General features: G+C 48.7%; 2 protein-coding genes across 5 annotated transcripts in view; one reads left to right on the top strand and one right to left on the bottom strand.

The window, feature by feature from the left end:
* Window positions 1-5,708, bottom strand: part of rad51b (RAD51 paralog B) — a 28,440-nt gene extending 22,732 nt beyond the window's left edge. For all 4 annotated transcript variants that reach the window (XM_061703953.1, XM_061703957.1, XM_061703954.1 and 1 more), the window contains exons 1-4: window positions 5,585-5,708; window positions 5,182-5,295; window positions 4,826-4,930; window positions 154-290 (exon numbers count right to left, since the gene is read on the bottom strand). In XM_061703953.1, coding sequence (XP_061559937.1) covers window positions 154-290; window positions 4,826-4,930; window positions 5,182-5,295; window positions 5,585-5,668 — 440 coding nt within the window. In that variant the 5' untranslated portion in view covers window positions 5,669-5,708. The remainder of the gene's footprint in view (window positions 1-153; window positions 291-4,825; window positions 4,931-5,181; window positions 5,296-5,584) is intronic.
* An 813-nt stretch (window positions 5,709-6,521) lies between these two features.
* LOC133417066 (solute carrier family 35 member F1-like) overlaps window positions 6,522-25,030 on the top strand; it is a 34,058-nt gene continuing 15,549 nt past the window's right edge. Inside the window, exons 1-5 of the mRNA XM_061704535.1 lie at window positions 6,522-7,063; window positions 9,533-9,664; window positions 10,283-10,435; window positions 12,986-13,085; window positions 20,698-20,937. Coding sequence (XP_061560519.1) covers window positions 6,667-7,063; window positions 9,533-9,664; window positions 10,283-10,435; window positions 12,986-13,085; window positions 20,698-20,937 — 1,022 coding nt within the window. The 5' untranslated portion in view covers window positions 6,522-6,666. The remainder of the gene's footprint in view (window positions 7,064-9,532; window positions 9,665-10,282; window positions 10,436-12,985; window positions 13,086-20,697; window positions 20,938-25,030) is intronic.

Genomic DNA, 25,030 nt, shown 5'->3' with positions numbered 1-25,030 from the left:
AAACCAGCAGGAGTTGTCAGAGTTTGTTTTCGTAAAATAACACGCTAACTCATATCCGATTCCACCCAGCATGCAAAACTCAGCGATATAAAGCAATTTTAACAATTTGTGTCTGTTTGCCGCAAGACGGTGAGGCTGGAGACTGAGACTAACCTCTCGGCAGAGAATGCTGACTCAGTGTCAATGTAGATCACACTGCGGTCCAAGCCGCCCAGCTCCTTTGGCAAGGTGGTCACAACACTGAGCATCATACACAACTGAGTCTTCCCACAGCCAAATGGCCCTGTCACCTACAAAGAGTATCGTGATCAGCATCTACAGTGGCTACAAAATGCAAGCAAAAGCCTGAAGGTGTTGTGATAACACTGACTGGTCATAATTCCCTCCACCTTGACAAAGGCCCTAGTTCACCCTGAAGAAAAACAGCTGCAAAGCATGATGCTGCCACCACCATCCTTCACGGTAGGTATGACGGTCTCTTTGTGATTAGCAGTGTTGTGTTTGCACCAAACATTCCTTTTGGAATTATGGCCAAAATGTTTAACCTTGGTTTCATCGGACCATAACTCTCATGATCTGTGTTTTTCTTGACTTTGTTTAGATTAGATTCAGTTTTGATTCATATTTTGTCATGTTTTTGTGTGTCACCTGTTCATGTCTTGTCCACCTTATTCCAATCCACCTTATTCCTGGGGGCGCTCATGTAGAAACAATTATGGGCGCAACTTCCTGTGAGACACTGGAAGTAGCAGTGAGCCATTCGTTGCTAGCTGTTTTCATTTGACAATGTCCTTGCGCAGCTCCAGAACTTGTTGCGCTTTACAAGCCCCTCCTATATAGCCCCCCTCGAGTATATCTCGAGGATATGAGACCTTCAGTCTCAGACCAGATTAGGAACAGACTACTACAATGCCTGTACCCCGATCAACACCTTGGCACTTGGCAATGGTGTAGATACCTCTAGGTGCTCGGCGTGGGCGGCCATTTAGCGGTGATGCGACGGAAGGACCGCTGGTTAAAGCCTCAGTAGGTACGCAGACTCCTTATAATGAACCCATTCTCATAAGCTCCAGCCCTCAGAACTCTGACTATAAGGATGCGGTGGATGAGGAGGCCGTCAAGCCGAACTCTCTCAACCACAGGTCCCTAAACTACAATACCGAGCAGCCCGAGGCAGCCGATGATCATGTGGGTCAGCAGGAATTTCCTCAACCTACCCCGCCACGACCAGAGCTTGATGAGTGTCTGCCCACGCCCCCGTCATCGCCAACAGTGCCAGCACCTAAAATGGAGGACAAAGATCTCCTCTGGAGGGATCCGCCCGACCTACAATTGTATTAAAAAAAAAAAAAAAAAAAAGACTGATTTGCCCGCTCCGTCTGGCCATTGTTCTGTGGGTGATAAACCGAAGACAAGCTGGCTGCTGCACCCACCACTCTACAGAATTCCGTCCAGACCAAGGATGAGAACTGAGGACCTCTGTCTGAGACAATGTCGATGGGGATACCGTGGAGTCTAAAGACATGCTGGACAAGGAGGTTAGCAGTTTCAAAGGCAGATGGAAGTTTGGGGAGCGGCACATATTGAACATATTTGGAAAAGCGATCGATAATAGTGAGAATGACCGTGTTACCTTCAGAGGGGGGAAGGCCGGTAACGAAGTCCACAGCGATGTGGGACCAAGGGCGGCTTGGGATAGGCAAGGGGCGCAGCAGACCAGCTGGGGGCAGGTGTGAAAACTTCCCTCGGGCACAGACGGAGCAGGCTTCAACGAACTCCCGGGTGTCCTTGACGAGGTTGGGCCACCAGAAGTGCTGCTGAATGAACTGAACAGTGCGGGTGATGCCCGGATAACAAGTGAGCCTAGAGTTGTGGGCCCACTGTAGGGACGTCAGTGCGTGCGGAATCGGGTACGAACTGACGGTTCGGAGGCCCGGTCTTGGGATCAGGGTGAGTCTGTTGAGGCTCCTTGACCAACTGCGCGATCTTCCAAGTGGCTGCTCCAATGAAACACGAGGAAGGGAGGATGGGTTCTGGTTCTGCTGGACTGGAGGGGGGTGAGTAAACCCGAGACAGGGCATGTGTCTTGTTATTGCGGGAACTGGGACGGAAGGAGAGACTGAAGTTTAATCTGCTCAAGAATAGGACCCAGCGAGGTTGTCGGGGGTTGAGACATTTGGTGGAACGGAGGTAAGTGAGATTCTTGTGGTCAGTCCAAATGATAAATGGCAGTTCAGTCCCCTCCAGCCAGTGCCTCCACTCTTCCAGGGCCCATGTAATGGCCAGCAGCATCTCGGTTGCTGACGACGTAGTTCCTCTCGGCGGGGGACATGCGATGGGAAAAAAACCAACACAGGCACGGGAGAACATGCAAAGTCCACACAGGGGAGGCTGGATTTGAACCTAGGTCCTCAGAACTCTGAGGCAGATGTGCTAACCAGTCTCCACCGTGCCGCCAAGACAATATATCGAAATTTCACCCCTCTCAGCACTGACTCATCACAGCTCTATAGAGTTCTTCACCCCAGGAGACGGGTCTAAATATATGGATCCCTCAGATACTTTGGTTCAGCTGCGTCTACAAGTGACACAGAGAGGTGGGAGCAAATTTAGCCCTAAATGACTGCGTGGGTATCATCAACTACCCCCTCCATATATTATTCTCACAGATGGATGTGACTCTCAGCGACAGGTTAATCTCACAATCGAGTGCCACGCATCCTTACAGAGCCATGATAGAAACTCTGTTAAACTTTTCAGAGGACTCCTTGAAAAGTCAATTCACAGCCACCCCGTTCTACAAACATATGTGACACTCATATATTTAACTCGGGTGCTGCCCATTTTTTCTGATCATCCTTGAGATGGTTTTACACCCTCATTGAAGTCCAGCTGTATTTGATTATACTGCTTGGACTTGATAAGGAAAGCCACACCCACGTCTATATAAGACCTTACAGCTCACAGTGCATGTCAGAGCAAATGAGAATCATCTTTATTTGCCAAGTACGTCCAAAAAACACACGGAATTTGTCTCCGGTAGTCGGAACCCGCTCGAGTACGACAGCAGACAGTCAATTGACAGAGGACACTTTTGAGACATAAAGACATTGACAAAAACAGTCACTGAGCAATAAAGGGTTGCTAGTTATCTGGTAATGCCGGTACAATTTTTTTGGGACAATTCAGCAGTTTTGATTGTCCGTTGCAGTCAGAGTTTGTCCTTTTTTGTAGCAGCACCAAACACGACTGTGATGGAAGAACACAGGACTGATTAGATGGCAAGGCACAGATCTGGCCAAAGTTACAAAAACATTCTGCTGCACTTAAGGTTCCTAAGAGAACAGTGGCCTCCATAATCCTTTAATGGAAGACGTTTGGGATGACCAGAACCCTTCCTAGAGCTGGACGTCCGGCCGAACTGAGCGATCGGGGGGCTTGGTGAGAGGAGTAAAGAAGAACCCAAAGATCAGAAGATCACTGTGGCTGAGCTCCAGAGATGCAGTCAGGAGATGGGCGAAAATTCTAGAAAGTCAACTATCACTGCGGCTCTCCACCAGTCGGGGCTTTATGGCAGAGCGGTCCGACGGAAGCCTCCCCTCAGTGCAAGACACATTAAAGCACGCATGGAGTTTGCTAAAAAACATCTGAAGGACTCCAAGATGGTGAGAAACAAGATTCTCTGGTCTGATGAGACCAAGATAGATCTTTTTGGCCTTAATTCTAAGCGGTATGTGTGGCGAAAACCAGGCACTGCTCATCACCTGTCCAATACACTGCCAACAGTGACGCATGGTGGTGGCAGCATCATGCTGTGGGGGTGTTTTGCAGCTGCAGGCACAGGACGACTGGTTGCAATCGAAGGAAAGATGAATGCGGCCAAGTACAAGGATATCCTGGGCGAAAACCTTCTCCACGGTGGTCAGGACCTCAGACTGGGCCGAAGGTTCACCTTTCAACAAGACAATGACCCTAAGCACACAGCTCAAAGAACGAAGGAGTGGCTTCAGAACAACTCCGTGACTGTTCTTGAATGGCCCAGCTGACTTCAACCCAATTGAGCATCTCTGGAGAGACCTGAAAATAGCTGTCCACCACCGTTCACCATCCAACCTGACAGCACTGGAGAGGATCTGCAAGGAGGAATGGCAGAGGATCCCCAAATCCAGGTGCGAAAAACTTTGCTTAATGTCACAAAACTACGACCAATCGTCACCAAAATATATGTGGACGTCTCAAATGATGCCCCCTTCACCATCTGAAAATATCAGAACTATAACTCCCAAATATTTGGATTCTCAGGTGAGCGCCTTTTTCACAATCTCTGGGTACTGGTATACATTTATACAATGTGAAATAATCTTTTTCATTTTTGTTATACCCATGTATAATGCACTATATTGACTTGGATTACATTTTGTGGCGGGAAACAATGCCCATTATAGACAAAACAATAATCGTAGTATTTTTAAATACCCACTTTATAGGATTGCTTATCCTGAAATGCCAAGATCTAGTAACTAATCATGTAGTAATAACCCACTACTGTTAATTTCTATTTGGCCCACTTCTTGTACTCCGGTTTCCTCCGACATCCCAAAAACATACATGGTAGGTTCATTGAAAACTCTAAATTGCCCTTAGATATGTGCATGTGAGTGTGAATGCGTGTTTGTTTATATGTGCCCTGCGATTGGCTGGCGACCAATTCAGGGTGTACCCCGCCTCTCGCCCGAAGATAGCTGGGACAGGTCCCAGCACGCCTCGTGAGGATAAGCGGTTCCCAAAATGGATGGATGGACAGATGTTTATGTCTTTGGTGTACCTCTGTGATGGCTCCACATGGAATACCTCCTCGCAGCACTTTGTCCAGTGCAGGTAATGATGTTGAGAAGCAAGAGTCTGAGTAATGCTTCCACAACTCCAAGGCCTGGCAGAAATAGCAGAAGTTCGAAAATAAGTCATACAGTGTTATTCATTTTGTTTTTGCTCGGGGTCGCGCTGCTTTCATTGTTAGAATGACTGGTACAAGTTGTAACCCCTGATTTAATTACAGATTGCTGACGTGAATGCAGCCGTGTCATGAACAATTTGCAAGAGCGCGGACGCCACATCACGCCCTTATCGGTGACCAACGTATACCAGATAGCGAGGCTCCTGGGGATTGTTTTGCACACACACCGTGGTGAGTGGGGGAGCAATGACCTTGCTCACAGTCTCCAACATCCCCAAAGTTTTCTGGTAACTCAATCCTGCAGCGTACATCGCTTCAAAAGCAGTGTGCGTCAACAGATCCTGGGGAGGAATGACAAGCTGAATGAGACACATTTGCCTTCATTAATGTATTTATTTGATGGCAAGACATTCAATACTAAATTTAAATGGTCATTTGAGACGAACATTGGGAGTCAAAACAAAACTTTATCAGTCACATTGACAGATGACACCACTACTACTACTACAACAACAACAACAACAACAACAACTACTACTACTAAGAAAAGGTATCCTAAGAGAATGAGTCAAATAGAGTACTGTACACGTTCAGTACTGACATTATTGTTTTGGGTCAAAAGAAACTTACCTTACAACTTTCTATTTTATGTCTTTTGAGTTGCTCGCATAATTCAGGAGAAATGCCGGCTCGCTTCAACATTCTAGACGCCATTATAATCCTTTAGTAATTGTGCTTTTCAACACATTTTTACGTTCCCAAAGTAAAAGACAAAAAAAAAAAAACAACAACAACGAGTTCCTCACTGGTCTTCTTCGTTTTTTATCACAGTATGGCCTTGCAGGGTCTTTTTTTTTTTTTACTGTGCAATGTCGCCATCTCCTGCTCTGTGGTGAACCACCAGCCAAGCAACACCTCAGGAAGTTTGAAACTACTCCATTCTGTTTGCTATATTGTGTATCATGGAATCATGACCAAATGCAAACGGTAACAGGATGAAAATGAAAGGGGAAAGGTAAATTAATGAGGGCAGCATCACAATTATGAAGAGACGACGCGATTCCCCAGGCGAGTTAACTGACGTGCCTATCTGGCGCCATGTTGGCAGGGGCGTGGTTCCAATAACAGCCAAAGCATAGAGATTAAAGTTACGTCGTAACTTGTTCATTCTCAACTGGAATTAATGATATTTACTATTTTGTCAATGATAAAGCGTGTACTATTAATACTGAACACTAAAAGTAAAAGGGTTAATGAATATTTTCCCCTGTGAAAGATTATTCCCAGTTCCCTCGTCATATTTGTACAGCGCTGTGCCCAATCATATGCAGTACAAAGCGCCAGCATCCTTAGTGTTTCGGTTTTGGTTGCCGTCCACACACACACACACACACACATAAATGGCTGCCTTGTGACTCAACTAGTTAGCGTTGTGGTAAGCACGCACGTTTAAGTTGGCGTGTCGCATCTATAGTTTCATACTATGAGCAGAATCCACCCCCTTTTAAGACGTCATGCTTATCTTTGACCAATCCGCGAGTTACGTGTATTCACGTTGAGAGTTCACAGGTCAGGGGTTGTCGGGGGGAGAGCAAGATGGCGGCAGGCGGGTGACATCGGCAATGATTTGTCAGGCAGTTAGTACTTCGACATAATAGGCTTGTGCAGCAGTTATCATATCCCGAGCAACTCTAGAATTAGCCAGTCCATTTATGGCGCTGTTGTACAGCTTATTGTGGCGGCTCTTGCTGTTTCTGCTTCACGGCAGAGCGCTCGTCTCCTGGCTCCGTGCCCGTCTTCGGAGCTGGAAGGGGCGGCTGTGGGAGCGGGCAATGGCCACATTACTACTCCCAATGGCCCTAGCTGGCTTCCCGGACCACCGGAGGAAGTCAAACCATAACCCCGACGCTCATGGCACGGCCGCAAATGGAAACAGCGCTCCTAATCGCCGACACCGGTGGCTGAACGACGGCCGGTCTTTAGAGAAGTTGCCGAGCCACATCGGCCTGTTAGTAGCGGAAGAGGAGCCCAGCTACACGGACATCGCCAACCTGGTTGTGTGGTGTATGGCTGTTGGTATATCCTATGTCAGCATCTATGATAATCACGGTAAATAAGCACTCAACCTAATTTAATTGAACTACTGTGTAAGTCGATCTATGGCTGTATCTCGGAAAGAGCCGCTGGTGTGATCTGTGATCATTTTTAGCCTGACCAATTGCTTGAAGTAAGTTCTAGTTTCCACCGTGAAACATTTCTTACCACTAAAATACTGAAGTAACTTTGCAAATAAATGCATTGCTACCAGTTATTTTCAATTCCTTTGTAATCACTGTGTATGCATTGCTGCCACGGGTTGCTTGACCCTGGCTGAACTTCCCATGGAACCTAATTTGCACAAAGTTTGTTTCTTTCCTATTTTGGAGTCACTTGGCTCTATAAGTTACTGGCAAATGTTTTTTTCCCTCCTCGAGAGAAAAGCGAGGCTCAGTGAGCCTGTCACAATACCAAAATTCATGATTGTATAAAAAGACATGCTTTTTTTTTTTTTCTTGACTGTATGACATGAAATCAAGATGATTATTTTTAGACATGTATATATACGATCACTGGGACCCCCTCTGGAGCCAGTCCTGGAGGTGGGGCTCGAAGGCGAGCGCCTGGTGGCCGAGGCTGCACCCGTAGCGCCCGGCCGGACACAGCCCGAAAGGGTAACGTGGGTCCCCCTTCCCATGGGCTCACCACCTGTGGGAGGGGCCATAGGGGCCGGGTGCAGTGCGAGCCGGGCGGTGGCCGAAGGCGGGGACCTTGGCCATCCGATCCCGGGCTACAGAAGCTGGCTCTAGGGACGTGGAATGTCACCTCTCTGGCAGGGAAGGAGCCCGAGCCAGTGTGTGCGGTCGAGAAGTTCCGACTAGATATAGTCGGACTCTCCTCCACACACCGCTTGGGCTCTGGTACGAGTCGTCTCAAGAGGTGTTGGACTCTCTTCCACTCTGGAGTTGCCCACGGTGAGAGGCGCCGAGCAGGTGTGCGTATACTTATTGCCCCCCCACTCTGTGCCTGTACGTTGGTGTTCACCCCAGTGGACGAGAGGGTAGCCTCCCTCCGCCTTCTGCCTATGCACCAAACAGCAGTTCAGAGTACCCACCCTTTTTGGAGTCCTTGGAAGGGGTGCTGGAGAGCGCTCCCGCTGGGCACTCCATCGTTCTGCTGGGGGACTTCAATGCTCACGTGGGCAATGACAGTGATACCCGGAAGGGCGTGATTGGGAGGAATGGCCTCCCCGATCAGAACCCGAACAGTGTTCTGTTATTGGTCTGTGGTCATCACGTATTGTCCATAACGAACACCATGTTCCAGCATAAGGGTGTCCACACGTGCACTTGTCACCAGGGCATCCTAGGTGGCAGTTCGATGATCGACTTTGTGGTCGTGTGATCGAACTTGCGGCCGCATGTCTCGGACACTCGGGTGAAGGGAGAGTCGGAGTTGTCAACTGATCACCACCTGGTGGTGAGTTGGCTCCGATGGTGGGGGAAGATGCCGGTCCCACCTGGCAGGCCCAAACGTATTGTGAGGGTCTGCTGGGAACATCTGGCAGAATCCCCTGTCAGAAGGAGTTTCAACTGCCACCTCCGGCAGAACTTCACCCATGTCTCAGGGGAGGCGGGGGACATTGAGTGCGAGTGGACCATGTTCCGCCTCTATTGCCGAGGGGGCCGACCGGAGTTGTGGCCGTAAGGTAGTCGGTGCCTCTCGTGGCGGAAATCCCCGAACCCGTTGGTGAGGGATGCCTTCAAGCTGAAGAAGGAGTACTATTGGGCCTTTTTGGCCTGTTGTGGGACTGTCCTGGTTGACACACCTCTGCAACATTGCGTGGAATTTGGGGACAGTGCCTCTGGACTGGAAGACTGGAGTGTTGGTCCCCCTTTTTAAGAATGGGGACCGGAGGGTGTTTTCCAACGACAGGGGGATCACACTCCTCAGTCTCCCTGGTAAGAGAAGAGGAAAGCACAGAGCCTAGAACTGAATCTGGGGACTTTGAATGTTGGTTAGCCAGTCTATTGCGTTTTGGATTATATGATGGCTTTAAGGTAGCTGACTTGTTATTTAATTCTTTTATTTGTCAGTCTTACAATAAGATTCAATTGGGAGTGACAAACAGCTTGAAGCAAACATGGATTGTCTCTCGTTTGGAGAGTTTGTTGCTCTCGGCAAAAACCTCAGTACTTTTCGAGTACTGGTATACCGTGCAACGTTATGTGGAGATTGTATTAGTTTGTAAAATAGCCCAGTAAATTCTCAGATTAACTCTCAGATCAACTTGCTGACATGGCTCAGTCAATACATCTCTTTGCTGACCCACAAATGTCATAGTTGCTCTTCATTATGTTGCAGATTGGCAGTGTAACAGATAATACTACCTAGTTCTCATACCTTAGTCTGCACTATACAATATTTGGGAATGTGCACATTCGGGACATTTACAGACAACAGCGTGTTGTTGTCTGTAAAAATGTCCAAGTAATTATTCTTATTTTACATGTATTTATTCATTCATTCATTCCCCCCCAGGTATTTTCAGGAAGAACAACTCCCGTCTGCTGGAGGTGATAGTGATGCAACAACAGCATCTGCTCGGTACAGAGGGATCCAAATATACTGTGGAGTTCCTGAGCGATTGCGCCGACGAACACCGTGATAATGGTAAGGACACGGCACATCTGGCGAACGGCGCCATTGGCCTGATGGTGGTGACACGTGCGTTATGTAATTGTGAACACAAGTCTTTCATTATGCCACATATGTAGGGGAAAGTTAAATCAATGGAATAATCAAAAGGTCAAGTGGAGCGACGAGAAGTTGTTGTCGTCCCCCCCCTGCCTTCATAGCAGTTGAAATCCCTTGAGGGGCAGACCTTGGCAATTATTTTCAACAGGGCGGCCGGATGAAAAATCTGAACTGTGTTGGAGGAAGAACCTTTTTCTTTCTTAATCTTAATTTGATTTCGTTGTAACGCTTCAAAAACAGTACAGTATGTATCAGAAGTGGAAGCATATTCTCTAAATATGTATTTAAATACACAAATTGGAGTTTCGATCAAAGAGGAGAATGTTTGGAACGTTATTTTCTTTGAGTGAGGAGTAAAATTGAAGCAGTGCAACTGACTTCAAGTGCTCTGCCAGAAGTGTGTTAGGCTGCATGTCGGTGAGTTCAAGCCGAACGTCACCGGGTGCATTATCCGCATTGAAAAGCTAAAGGATATCCAGTGGGATATATTGTGGCCGTCCGTGTAAGTGTAACATGTTTGTGTGTGTGTGTCAGTGGTGTCATGCAGGCCCACAGTGAAGGTGCTGTCCCCAGAAGACGGAAAGCAGAGTATTGTTCAGGCTGCACAGCAACTCTGTCGCTCTGTGGAAAATAAAGAGAGGAGCTCCAAAGACATCACCGTCTCCATGCTGGACGCACTGCTCAGAGGTGACGCTTCGTAACCTGCGCATTGACTTGTGAATGGGAAGTTTTGTATGCACCTTTCACGTTCATAGAAGAATAGAATGATTGATTGATTGGAAAGTTCGTTCAACATTTGTTTGTAATTGTGATAGATCTGCGCAATATCGCCTTAAAATAGACTCCATTTTTTTATCAATCGTACACACACACACACACAGTGGGTACGGAAAGTTTTCAGACCCCCTTATATTTTTCACTGTTATATTGCAGCCGGTCAAATATGTTTTTTCCCCTCATTAATGTACACACAGCACCCCATATTGACAGAAAAAAATAATTAATTACGTAATTGTTGTAATTTATTAAAAAAGAAACAATGAAGTATCACACCGCCATAAGTTTTCAGACCCTTTGCCCAATATTTAGTAGACGCACCCTTTTAAGCTAATACAGCCGTGAGTCTTTTTGGGAATGATGCAACAGGTTTTTCACACCTGGATTTGGGAATCATTTGCCATTCCTCCTTGCAGATCCTCTCCAGTTCTGTCAGGTTGGATGGTGAATGTTGGTGGGCAGCCATTTTCAGATCTTTCTAGAGCTGCTCAATTGGGTTCGTAAGTCAAGGCTCTGTCTGGGCCATTCAAAAACCGTCACAGAGTTGTTCTGAAGCCATTCCTTCGGTATTTTAGCTGTGTGCTTAGGGTCGTTGTCTTTTTTGAAGGTGAACCTTTGGCCCAGTCTGAGGTTCTGAGCACTCTGGAGAAGATTTTCGTCCAGGATATCCCTGTACTTGGCGCCATTCATCTTTTCTTCGATTGCAACCAGACTCCCTGTCCCTGCAACTGAAAAACACCCCCACAGCATGATGCTACCTACCCCCACCATTTTAGTCACATGCCGTGATGACGTACTCTGCGTGCCCCTCGGTTCTACATACCATCTACGCCGCCGCCGCCGCCTTCTCGATCAATTTTGCAGCATAATTCAACGCATCGTCTGGTCATCTAGGTCTATTTGTTCTAGCAGACACTGTTCCACGGTCGCCATTGTTGTTGGTTTGCGTTGTTGTTTTGCTTGTCACTGAAAGGAAAGTAAAAACGGCTCCCGAAAATGGGCAGAAAATGCAGAGGAAACTCCACACTGTGGTGTCCTAGCCAATAGCAGCCGTAGCGACCCCCCTGAATTGGAGGTGAACTGCAGTACATTTTCAGAAAACAGTCACCGAGCAATAAAGGGTTGCTAGTTATCTGGTAATGCCGGTACTTCTTTTTTTTTCTTTTTTCTTTTCTTTTTTTTTCTTTTTTTTGACAATTGTACAAAAAGAACATCAGGAAGTTGAATCTCAGATTTAGGAGGAGCAGTGTGGTTTTCGTCCTGGCCATGGAGCAGTGGACAGCACTGGGTCCTCGAGCGTGCGTGGGAGTTCGCCCAACCAGTCGACATGTGCTTTGTGGACTCGGAGAAAGGGGTATACCAGTGTCTCTCTGGGGTTCTGTGGAGGGTGCTCCGGGAGCTTGGGGTCCCAGACCGCTTAATAAGGGCTGTTCTGTCCCTGTAAGACCAGTGTTGGAGTCTGGTCTGCATTGCTGGCACCAAGTCGGATTTGTTTTTCCAGAGAGGGCTGGACTCCGCGAAGGCTGGCCTTCCACCGATTCTGTTTATTACCTTTATGGACAGAATTATGGGCGGAGTTGAAGGAGTCTGGTTTGGAGACCTCAGCCTTGCATCTGCTTTTTTCAAATGATGCGGTTCTGTTGGGTTCATCAAGCTGCGATCTTCAACTCTCGACTGACCGATTTGCAGCCGAGTGTGAAATGGGTGTGATAAAAATCAGCACCTCCAAATCTGAGGTCGTGGTCCTCAGTCGGAAAAGGGTGTGTGTCCTCTACGGGTCGAGGTAGAGATCCTGCCCCAAGTGGAGGAGTTTAAGTATCTCAGGGTCTTGTTCACAAGTAAGGGAGGAAGGGAGTGGGAGATCAACCGGTGGATCGGTGCAGGATTTGCAGTGATACAGACACTGTATCAGTCTGTTGTGGTAAAGGAGTTGGGCCGAAAGGCAAAGCTATCGATTTACCGATCGATTCACATTCTTACCCTCGTCTGTGGTCACAAGCTATGGGTTCTGACCAAAAGAACAAGATCGTGGATACAAGCGGCCGAAATGAGTTTCCTCTGCAGGGTGTCCGGGCTCTCCCCAAGACATCGGGTGAGAAGCTCAGTCATCCGGGAGGGACTCCGAGTCGAGCCGCTGCTCCTCCGCAATGAGAGGAGCCAGATGAGCTAGTTTGAGCATCTGGTTAGGTTTCACCCAGGACACCTCCCTGATGAGGTGTTCTGGGCATGTCCTACCAGGAGGCGGCCCAGGGGATGACCCAAGGACGTGCTGGCTTGCCTGGGAATGCCTCAGGAACCACCCGCAAGAGCTGGACGAAGTGGCTGGGGTGAGGGAAGTATGGGCTTCCCTGCTTAAGCTCCTGCCCCAGTGACCCGAACCCAGATAAGCACAAAGAAAATTGATGGATTGACAAAACCAAGCTGATAATATAGCAAGCTCCCTGTGTTGTGTTGTTCCAGAGTCAAATCATCTTCCAGATCCAGAGATGGTGGTGAAGTTTGGACCTGTTGACAGCACTCTGGGCTTCCTCCCCTGGCACATCAGACTCACTGAATTCATGTAAGTTTTTTTTTTTTTTTTTAAATCATCCAACTGAATACAAGAGACATTTACTAAGCTCCCAAATCCCTAAACATGCTTCTACCCCCTTCACCAGATACAAGAAAAAGTGCCTTTGTTTTGTAACAATTGGAACCATGTTTAATAACGTCAGATGCTATATTACACTTTTATTGCAATTTTAAATGCATTTTCAGTTCTTTCTTTCCATTTAGACTTTATGTAAATGTAGTAAATCACAGCAACAGAAACTGTTTTTGATTTGGGGGGTGAAAATTAAATCGCATCCCATAGCACCAGATTGATAGTGCTTTGAGTTTTCCATCTACAGTTAGGTCAAGAAGTATTTGGACACTGTAAATTGTCAATGACAATAGTTTTTATTTGTTGTTTTTTTAATTTTCAGTCATTTACGTCCAAAAAGTTTAAACTCTGTATCAAATATGAGAATCTATCAAGTAACGAGCCCAATTTGTTTTCCCTGAAATCTTCACGATTTGTACTTTAAATATGGGTGTAAAAGGTTTATCTAAACAAAAGGTTTAGCTTAAACCTCCTCGCTTCCTCTTATCCATTTTGGAAATGACCTCATTGGTGGATACCCTGTGATTGAATTTCTTGCTTTGGAAGGGGAACCACCACTAAACATTTTTTAAAAGGTTGCAAAATATGTATGGGGTTAAGGTTATGTCATCAGTAATGACACACAATGATGATGTCATCAATGGTGACTCTACGATCTTCTCTGAGCAGCGCCTTGGCCCTCGTACTATTCCCAGGTTTCACCCCTGAAGATGGTCTGCCGCTCCTTTGCTTGTCACGGAGGTCACTCAAACCGTCACCTTTGATCCTGGACACCCACTTTTTGACTTTGCTTTAGCCTTTTGCAGATCCCCCATACACATTTTAGAACAGTTTGAAAATGTTTAGTGGTGGTTCCCCTTCCAAAGTAAGAAATTCAGTCACAGCTCTCTGCATTCAGCAATGACATTTCCAAAACGGCTGCCACAATAAGGACAGGCTTAAACAAAACTTGGATAAAATAAACCTTCAAACAAGTATTCCATCCATCCGTCCATTTTCTACCGAGATGTATCTATCAAGATGGCGCCTACCAGTGTGGCCGCCTCGGTAACGCGCTCTCTAGTATTGTCTTTGTTTTTGTGTTTTTCGTCCGTCTTTGGAGACCTTACACGACTCACTTACACAAGGGGAGACCTGCTAACCATCAAGGAGGCTACTCCGGACTTTCTGTCACCAACTTTCGAAAATCCGCTCAGTTTTTTCCCCGAGTTACTCACCGGAGCGGCGTCCGCGGTTTTCGGCGCATGGATGCGGAAGCGGCGCCACAGAGGAAAACGAGCCGGAATTCAGGTGAAACTCCGCAAGAGAGGACACAGATTGGCGTTCCCGTCGATCCACCTCGCGAATGTACGCTCCCTACCCAACAAAATGGACGAGCTTCATCTTCTGTTAAAGACCAGTAAAGACTTCGGACGTTCCGCGGCCATGTGCTTCACGGAGACCTGGCTTTGCGACGCTGTACCCGATGGCGCCGTCACGCTTCCCGGCTTCAACATTCATCGAGCGGACCGCGACATGGAATCATCGGGAAAAACGAAGGGCGGCGGGATATGCCTCCATATAAACGAAAAATGGTGTACGGACGTCACGGTGCTCAGCACACACTGCAGCCCGCATTTGGAGTCGCTGTTTCTGAACTGTAAACCATTTTACGCGCCACGTGAGTTTGCATCGTTTATACTGGCTGGAGTCTATATCACACCGCAAGCTAACACGAGCGCCGCATTGCTAACGCTCGCCGAACAAGTCAACGAAATTGAAAAAAAACACCCTGACTCACCCCTCATTATTCTCGGGGACTTTAACAAAGCTAAACTCAACCACGAACTCCCTAAATACAAGCAGCACATCGACTGTCCTACCAGGGAAAATAATACTTTAGACCACTGCTACACTACGGTAAAAAACGCATACCGTGCTATACCTCGTGCGGCCCTGGGCTCGTCTGATCACTGCTTAATTCACTTAATACCGACGTACAAGCAAGAACTTAAATGTGCGAAGCCTACAGTGAAAACAGTCAAAAAGTGGACCAATGAAGCAAAGATGGAACTTCAAAGCTGTTTAGACTGCACAGACTGGAGTGTCTTTGAAAATTCAGCTGGCAGCCTGGATGAATATACGGACACTGTCACATCCTATATCAGTTTCTGTGAAGAGGTTTGTGTACCAACAAAATCATTTCGCACATTCAACAACAACAAGCCGTGGTTCACTGCTAAACTTAAGCAGCTTCGCCAAGCTAAGGAAGATGCATATCAGAGCGGGGACATGGCCCTGTATAATCGAGCTAGAAACCAGCTTACTAAAGAAATTAACATTGCAAAGAGGATCTATGCAGCAAAGTTGGAAAAACAGTTTAGCGCGAACGACTCGAAATCAGTCTGGCGTGCATTCCAATCGCTGACTAATTACAAGCGACGATCCCCCCAAGCTGAGAACAATAGCACACTAGCCAACGACTTGAATACCTTCTATTGCAGATTTGAAAAGGACAGTTTCACTCCACACACCCACCCGGCCGCTCCCGCGACCACAACCACACCTCTGACTTCTGCGTTAACCATCCATGAACAGGATGTGAGACGCATCTTCAAACAACAGAAGATTAACAAAGCAACAGGACCGGACCATGTGTCCCCATCCTGCCTCAAAGTCTGCGCGGACCAGCTCGCTCCATTCTTCACTCAGATCTTTAACAGATCTTTGGAAATGTGCGAAGTTCCATCCTGCTTCAAACGCTACACCATCATTCCAGTCCCCAAGAAACCTGCAATCTCTAGTCTGAATGACTACAGGCCTGTCGCTTTGACATCTGTGGTCATGAAGTCCTTTGAACGTCTCGTGCTGGACCACCTCAAGAGTGTCACAGGTCCCCTGCTGGACCCCCTGCAGTTTGCCTACCAAGCGAACAGGTCTGCGGATGATGCAGTCAACATGGGACTGCACTTCATCCTAGAACACCTCGACAGTGCAGGGACCTACGCGAGGATCCTGTTCGTGGACTTCAGCTCAGCGTTCAACACTATCATCCCTGAACTCCTTTCAACCAAGCTTCTCCAGCTCAGCGTCTCACCTGCCATCTGCCAGTGGATTTACAGCTTTCTGACGGGCAGGACACAGCAGGTCAGGCTGGGGGAGGCCACCTCATCCACACGCAGCATCAGCACTGGGGCGCCCCAAGGTTGTGTCCTCTCTCCGCTGCTCTTCTCTCTCTACACGAACGACTGCACCTCAGCGAACCCGACTGTCAAGCTCCTGAAGTTTGCAGATGACACCACTGTCATCGGCCTCATCAAGGACGGTGACGAGTCGGCATATCGACAGGAAGCGGAGCGGCTGGAGCTGTGGTGCGGGCGACACAACCTGGAGCTGAACACGCTCAAGACGGTAAAGATGATAGTGGACTTCAGGAGGCATCCTTCGCCACAGCTGCCCCTCACGTTGTCCAGCTGCCTTGTGTCAACCGTCGAGACCTTCAAGTTCCTGGGAATTACAATCTCTCAGGACCTGAAGTGGGCGAACAACATCAACTCCGTCCTCAAAAAGGCCCAGCAGAGGATGTACTTCCTGCGGCTTCTGAGAAAGCACGGCCTGCCACCGGAGCTGCTGAGACAGTTCTACACAGCGGTCATCGAATCGGTCCTGTGTTCTTCCATCACAGTCTGGTTTGGTGCTGCTACAAAAAAGGACAAGCTCCGACTGCAACGGACAATCAAAACTGCTGAAAGGATTGTCGGTAACCCCCTACCCGCCATTGAGGACTTGCACGCTGCCAGAACTAAGACAAGGGCGTGCAAAATCCTCTCGGACCGTCCGCACCCCGGTCACCGGTTCTTCCGGCTCCTTCCCTCAGGTCGGCGCTACCGATCAACGCAAACTAGAACTAGTAGACATTCCAACAGCTTCTTCCCTCTTGCGATCAACTTCTTAAACACCTAACCTATAATTCCATTACAACAAGCTGGAATTTTTTTGACTTGAGTTCGTTGTCACATTTCTGTGGGGCCAATTATGTATTACTCGTGCACTCACTGTAGTTGTCTCGCCATGCTGCACTATTTGCATATACTGGCCACTCATGCCAGAGTAGCATCTGCTCCATTTTGCACACTGATTGAGGAGTATCTGTAACATTTGCACAACCGACATTGTCCCAGATGATCGCACTACTTGTCACTTTAAACCGCATACACTCCTTGAAGTCTCAGCGCCCTTTGCACAATGGTCATTGCACCGGACTATTGCAATATTGGTCGTTCGAACTGCTCTAGGTGCTAGAGGACTCTGCATCTTTTTGCACAATTGTTTTTTGTCAATGTCTTTATGTCCCCAAAGTGTTCTGTAAATTGACTGTTTGTTGTGCTAGAGCGGCTCCAGCTACCGGAGACAAATTCCTTGTGTGTTTTGGACATACTTGGCAAATAAAGAAGATTCTGATTCTGATTCTGATTCTGATTATCCGGGTCGGGTTGCGGGGGCAGTAGCTTTAGCAGGGACGCCCAGACTTCCCTCTCCCCAGCCACTTCATCCATCTCTTCCGGGGGGATCCCGAGGCGTTCCCAGGCCGGCCGAAGGACGTAGTCTCTCCGGCGTGTACCGGGTCGTCCCCGGGGTCTCTTCCCGGTGGGACGTGCCCGGAACACCTCACCGGGGAGGCGTCCGGGAGGCATCCGAATCAGATGCCCCCAGCCACCTCATCTGGCTCCCGGATGACCGAGCTTCTCACCCTATCTCTGAGGGAGAGCCCGGACACCCTGCGGAGGAAACTCATTTTGGCCGTTTGTATCCGGGATCTTGTTCTTTCGGTCACGACCCGCAGCTCGTGAGGGTAGGAATGTAGATCGACCGGTAAATCGATAGCTTTGCCTTTCGGCTTAGCTCCTTCTTTACCACAACGGACCGATACGAAGTCCGCATCACCGCAGACGCCGCACCGATCCGCCTGTCGATCTCCCGTTCCATTCTTGCCTCACTCGTGAACAAGACCCCAAGATACTTGAACTCCTCCACTTGGGGCAGGATCTCATCCCCGACCTGGGGAGGGCACGCCACCCTTTTCCGACTGAGGACCACGGTCTCATGTTTGGAGGTCTTCGAAGTATTCTCCCCACCGACTCGCAACGTCCCGAGTCGAGGTCAGCAGCGCCCCATCCCCACTATACACAGTGTTGGTGGTGAAGCTTTCAGGGGAAAAAAATTCAATGATTAGTAGGTTAAATTTAATTGGGCTTATTTTTTGACTGCCCATCGTATGATTTTGGTTACTTTGGTCCTTGGTCCAAATAATGCACAAATTATGCATAAATTGCCCGTAGGTGCGAATGGTTGTTTGTCTGTATGTGTCCTGCGATCAGAATCAGAATCATCTTTATTTGCCAAGTATGTCCAAAACACACAAGGAATTTGTCTCCGGTAGTTGGAGCCGCTCTAGCACAACAAACAGTCAATTTACAGAACACTTTGGGGACATAAAGACATTGACAAAAAAACAATTGTGCAAAAAGATGCAGAGTCCTCTAGCACTTAGAGCAGTTCGAACGACTAATTTTGTTGGGTAGGGAGCGTACATTCGCGAGGTGGATCGACGGGAACGCCAATCTGTGTCCTCTCTTGCGGAGTTTCACCTGAATGCCGGCTCGTTTTCCTCTGTGGCGCCGCTCCCGCATCCATGCGCCGAAAACCGCGGACGCCGCTCCGGTGAGTAACTCGGGGAAAAAACTGAGCGGATTTTCGAAAGTTGGTGACAGAAAGTCCGGAGTAGCCTCCTTGATGGTTAGCAGGTCTCCCCTTGTGTAAGTGAGTCGTGTAAGGTCTCCAAAGACGGACGAAAAACACAAAAACGAAGACAATACTAGAGAGCGCGTTACCGAGGCGACCACACTGGTAGGCGCCATCTTGGTTAATATTGGCTGGCAACCGGTTCGGGGCGTACCCCGCCTCCTGCCCGACGATAGCTGGGATGGGCTCCGGCACGCCCGCGACCCGCATGAGGAGAAGCGGCTCAGAAAATGGAGGGATGGATGGCTGTAATTCCTTAATGGTAAATGCCATATGTTTGGGGAATCCCCTTAAATTACAGCTGAAGGTCTACACACCGATTATACCTCGATTATTTAATATCCAAGTATATATGTAAATACCCCAGTAATTGCGTATTGCATTGCAAACTGTTTCTGTGCACGTTTTCCTGTGTTCTAAGTGTCGGTCTTTGTTATCAGCGCCCTGCCGTCACACAGAAACATCTCTTATGAGGACTTGTGGGGCGCCCTGCAGCGGTACGGCGAATGTCAGCAGCGCCTCGGCCAGTGACGTGCAGGCTGGTCTCAAGCTGATAACAAAAGATGAGTTGAGGGGTTCACGCTGTCAAGACAAAGGAGGGTAGGGTAAGACGGTGACCCTTCATGCCGCCGTCACGACTTGACCCCCCCCCCCCTCTGTCCCACACTCGAGGATTCTCTCGGGTCGCCGAGACCGCGAACAAAGCCGGGAGTCAGAGCTGGATCGCTCGCTTCCTGCCACCAGCCTTTGTACTACAATAAACTGAAATTCCAGGACCTCTGCAGCATGTTCTTTTGAGCCAGAGAAAATAGCCCTTCATGACACACAGCAACATGATGAGAGGACAGTCTGTCCGCTTGAGTCTCTCTCTCTTCGATCTCCAGCTGCTGTTTATCACTGAGGACTTCACTCAGCAGCAGCAGATGAATATGAAACCAGGCTTTGTGCCACGCTGCGGAAATCTGGCTTAATTTCAGAGAGAAATTCTTCGATAATCTTCCAAACGTGAGCGGAAGTATTGCTGAGGCAGAGAGTGATTCATTGTGTAAATAGAAGAAGTTCACGTGGCTCTGTGTGCGCGCGTCCCGACTCTTAAGTCGTCGTGTCGAAGTATGTTTCTCCAAATTGAAGGCTCCGCCTTGACTGACCGGGCCTCTGAAATAAAGAAATGCACTTTTTTTGTTATTGCTTGTGTGTTTTTTTGTCTTGTCCCTTCCACATGTTGACCAGGCAGCTATTTGACTTCATGCTTAATTAAAAAAAAAAAAAAAAAAAAGTGCTGTTGCCAAAGTTAATTGAACGTTTCCCTAAAAATACAGCCCGATATTGTCGTCGACCGCGCATGTTTTGGGGATGTGGGAGGAAACCGGAGTGCCCGGAGAAAAGCCACGCGGGCACGGGGAGAAGGTGCAACCTCCACCGTTACCCAGGTAAGACTGTTGTGAGGGTTCTCCGTTGCGGCGGCCTCGACGGTTGCCGCCCGAGAAAAGCCCGTCGACTTGAACAGAAGCACATCAAAGTCCAACTGAGCGTTCAGAGACAATTCTTCGGACGTCGTTCCCTGCAACTTGAGCTCATTCGAACTTCGAAAAGCTTGAATGTGCCTTTGTTTTGACGCCTAAGTTTACACCAGACTTTCTGTACCCCAGACAGGAAGTGCATCCCATCACAAAGAAAACAGGCTTTCTCATCAATAACGTCATACAGGAATATTTCACAGGATTTTGATTGTATTTTTGTATGACAGTTTCCAGGCTACAAACATGAGAAGACACCAATGCATCTCCAGCGTGCAAGACGGAGCACAGGAGGCTCCTCCTCCTCCTCCTCCTCCTCCTCCTCCTCCTCGAGGCCACTGGCCGTCTTCTCTCGCTCCTGTCGCTCGAGAAACGATGCTGCCCGTCGTGTCCACTGCGGAGAGCCTGCCCAGAGGCGCGGGGACGCCGGCACCGGGCGTGTGCCGGCGGGTCAGGGAGGTCTTGAGCAGGTAAGACGAGATGCTTTCATATGCGCCGCTGGGCGGGGAGCGACGGCCGGCGCTGCGGACGCGCCTTTTGTTTCGACCTGTCACATCACGTGTCACCTCTTTTGACTGCAAAGGCGCGTGGCGTCATGCAAACCTGCAACTTTTGACGATCGTCATAATCCGAATAAACGTCACTGGCTTCGCTCATTCGTTGAACTTGGTTTCTTAACACGAGCTCAACCGACTGGGTGAGCCCGCGCGTGCACGGCTACGCGCAACACAACTCCTCTCCACTTTCTTATCTGCTCTTTTTTTATTTATTTATTTATTTATTATTATTTTTTTTTTTTTTTAAATCATTTTCACAGCATTTGATCAGGAACGGTAAAGACAATTTGCGTGGTGGGAAAAGGTCTCCCATGCTGAAACAGTTGAATTTGCCGCTCCGATTTGGCAGGCCCAAACGTTTTGTGAGGGTCTGCTGGGAACGTCTGGCGGGATCCCCTCGTCAGAAGGAGTTTCAACTCCCACCTCCGACAGAACTTTGCTCACGTTCCGGGGGAGGCGGGGGACATCGAGTCCGAGTGGACCGTGTTCCGCGCCTCCATTGCTGAGGCGGCCGACCGGAGCTGTGGTCACATTATTACACACAACTTAATTTCTGAGCTTAAGGTGGTCGTGCCTGTCGTGGCGGCCGTCCCCGAACCCGTTGGTGGACACCCAACGGTGAGGGATGCCGTCAAGCTGAAGAAGGAGTCCTGTCGGCCCTTTTTGGCCTGTGGGACTCCAGAGTCAGCTGATGGGTACCGGTTGGTTAAGCGGAATGCAGCTTTGGTTGTCGCTGAAGCAAAAACCCGGGTATGGGAGGAGTTCGGTGAGGCCATGGAGAAAGACTTCCGCACGGCTTCGAAGAAATTCTGGTCCACCGTCCGGCGTCTCAGGAGGGGGAAGCAGCGCACCATCAACACTGTGTATAGTGGGGATGAGGAGCTGTTTACCTCGACTCGGGACGTTGTAAGTCGGTGGGGAGAATACTTTGAAGACCTCCTCAATTCCACTGACACGCCTTCCCATGAGGAAGCAAAGTCTAGGGTCTCTGAGATGGGCTCTGCCACCTCTGGGGTTGAGGTCACCGAGGTGGTTAGAAAGCTCTTTGGTGGCAAGGCCAGGGGGTGGATGAGATTCGCCCGGAATTCCTCAAGGCTCTGGATGTTGTAGGGCTGTCCTGGTGGACACGCCTCTGCAACATCGCGTGGACATCGGGGACAGTGCCTCTGGATTGGCAGACTGGGGTGGCGGTCCCGCTTTTTAAGAAGGGGGACCTCGGGGTGTATCGGTGTAAAGAAGGAGCTAAGCCGAAAGTTGAAGCTCTCGATTTACCGTTCGATCTACGTTCCTACCCTCACCTATGGCCGCGAGCTGCGGGTCGTGGCCGAAAGAACGAGATCCCGGATACGAGCGGCCGAAATGAGTTTCCTTCGCAGGGTGTCCGGGCTCTCCCTTAGAGACAGGGTGAGAAGGTCGGTCATCCGGGAGGATCTCAGAGTCGAGCCGCTGCTCCTTCACATCGAGAGGAGCCAGATGAGGTGGCCGGGAGGAGACCCCAGGAGACAACCCAGGCCAGCCGAGAGACATCTCGGCTGGGTTGGGAACGCCTCGTGATCCCCCCCGGAAGAGCTGGATGAAGTGGCTGGGGAGAGGAAAGTCTGGTCGTCCCCGCTAAAGCTACTGCCCCTGCGACCCGACCTCTGATAAGCGGTAGAAAATGGATGGATGGATGGATGGATGGATGCAGCACGATATGAGGCTTTTAATTTTGTGTTATCACGGTTTATACTATACAGTGTATATATATATAGAAATGAAGGGGATAAGTGCACTTTCATATCAAGTCAGAAGTAACCAGGGGCCTCATGTACAAAGACTTGCGTGGATTTCCTCCTGAAACATGGCGTACGCTCAAATCCAGAAAACGTCGTACGCACAAAAATATTCCGATGTATGAAACTCTGCGTACTCGTGAATCCAAGCACCTTTCCTTCGTACGTCCCGATCGACGTGGACATGAGCGCACGTGTTGGAGTCGCCGACCCCTCCCTGTCCACGCCCACGTTTGAATATGCAAATCATATTTCAATCAACCCTGCACCTGAGATGCCGATCTCTGCGTGATCCGAAAAACAGGAAAATGAGCAAAATGATTGTTCTGAATGTGAAGTTGCGCAATGAAGTGGAGGCGCGCAAGAAAATCCTCTTCGGCACGCTGTCCTCCGGCGTTAACAACACGCGAAAGAGCGAATGGGACAGCGCGTGTACGGCTGTCGATGCTGCGGAGACGGAACACGCTGAACTAAAAAAGAAGGGCTCGGACATTAAGGTGGACGTGAAGCGGAGGACGGCTGCCCACCGCCACAGTGTGTCCAAAAAAAAGGCAGAAGAACCGGCGCGGAGGGCCTCACCCGTGCGTGGAGAGAATCGCTGCGATGGTTTGTGACGCTGCTCTCTCAGGGCTGGTGGGAGCACGTGTGGCTGACTGATGACCCCACGAGGTGAACACCATGTATTTTTTAGAACTCCTAACAAATGTGTTCACACAGTCACCTACTCTCAGCCTTGTGAGATAAAAGTTCACGCGTCAATGTTGTGGTATTTGTAATGCATCTTTGGAATTCAAGTAGAAGCACATCAGCATATTCACGCAGGCACGGGGAGAACATGCAAACTCCGCACAGGCGTGGCCGGGTTTTGAACCCGGGTCCTCGGAACTGTCAGGGAGACGTGCTAACCGGTCGCCCACCGTGCCGCCTCACTACATATTATTCATCTTTTATTTTCCAGTTGTCCAAATACATTCACCTTTCAAGTGAAGTTTCATTTTGTCAAAGAGCTGTATGAAAGACATCATGTTTCTTTATGTATTGTATCCCATCGTGTTTTTTTCTTAAGAGTAGACGGGAGACAAAAAGACTCAAATGAACCTAAAACAATCCATTCAAATTACCACCGTTGGGGAATTTGGATGTGAGGCCAGTGTGTCACTCTATGTTCATTTGTAATCCGTCTCCTGGAGTTACTAATTACATGTAACTAGATTATGTAGCATATATTGGTCATCATTCGTTCAAAAAGCATCATTCGTTTTGGGAATGAACGTTCGACGTACGTTTTAACGTTACAATCAAACTATCTTTTGTCTCCGAAAGGGGCACCGCGCCAAAAACCGAGAGAGAGTAATACAAGCGACTGAGAAGGCGGAAGTCGAAGGGTTAAATATCCAGCGGGCGTGTCTGAGGGACAGGGCGAGTGGAGAAGGCCGCGCCCATCGACTGGAATTTAGTCGCAAATGTGGCCCGCAAGAAAAATGGCTTTCAAATCACATATTCATGTCCAATACTCCCAACTTTGGACTCTTACTCATAGATCAAGCGTACGGAATAATTGTCGAAACTTTAGGCTCGGCAAATCGACTAATTGTTCGATACGACATCATCTCGTACTGTTGGGCTTCAAATCGAGAGGACGGTCCTCAAAGTCTTCGTCGCCCAACCTGTAAAATTGACACGTGAATGACAAGGCACACAGTTGGAATATTCTCGGAGGTTTGTTTGTTACCAACGTTGGGACCCTTTTTGTCATTTGAATCTCCGCAGGCAGTGACTCTAACCCGCCACCGGGGGTGATCGTGTTCCATTGTTCAACAGTCATCAATCGCTTCCTCCCCCAATCGCCCGTGCAAGTCACGGGGAGGTTTTACGGCTCCAGGTGGTATAAACCGGGTTTCCTTTGTCTTGTGAACGCAATCTGGCTCGTTGAGGTTCAGGAGGCAGGAGCGCAACAGTTTAGCAGTTCTTGGGGTTGCCATGACAACTGGGCCATAGTCACTACAATTATGGAATGTAATCACAAAACGTATGCAATTATAATCCGTGACATCACCGGGAGAAAATGTGTAAATAAATGACAGTTGCTTTTGGAACTTTGCATGATTCCAATTTTAGTTGCATTTGAAAAAAAGATTTTGTCCTCAACTCACTTCCTCCTTCGAAAGCAGACGCTTGTGCTTCGCTCTCTCTGATCATGTGCCATTCGGCCGTGGTCTCAAACATTTTTTCCA

Source organism: Phycodurus eques, chromosome 18 (assembly GCF_024500275.1).
Source record: "Phycodurus eques isolate BA_2022a chromosome 18, UOR_Pequ_1.1, whole genome shotgun sequence".
Classification (NCBI taxonomy): domain Eukaryota; kingdom Metazoa; phylum Chordata; class Actinopteri; order Syngnathiformes; family Syngnathidae; genus Phycodurus; species Phycodurus eques.
Note: the sequence above shows the minus strand (reverse complement) of the source record. Positions and strands in the feature narration are given on the sequence as shown.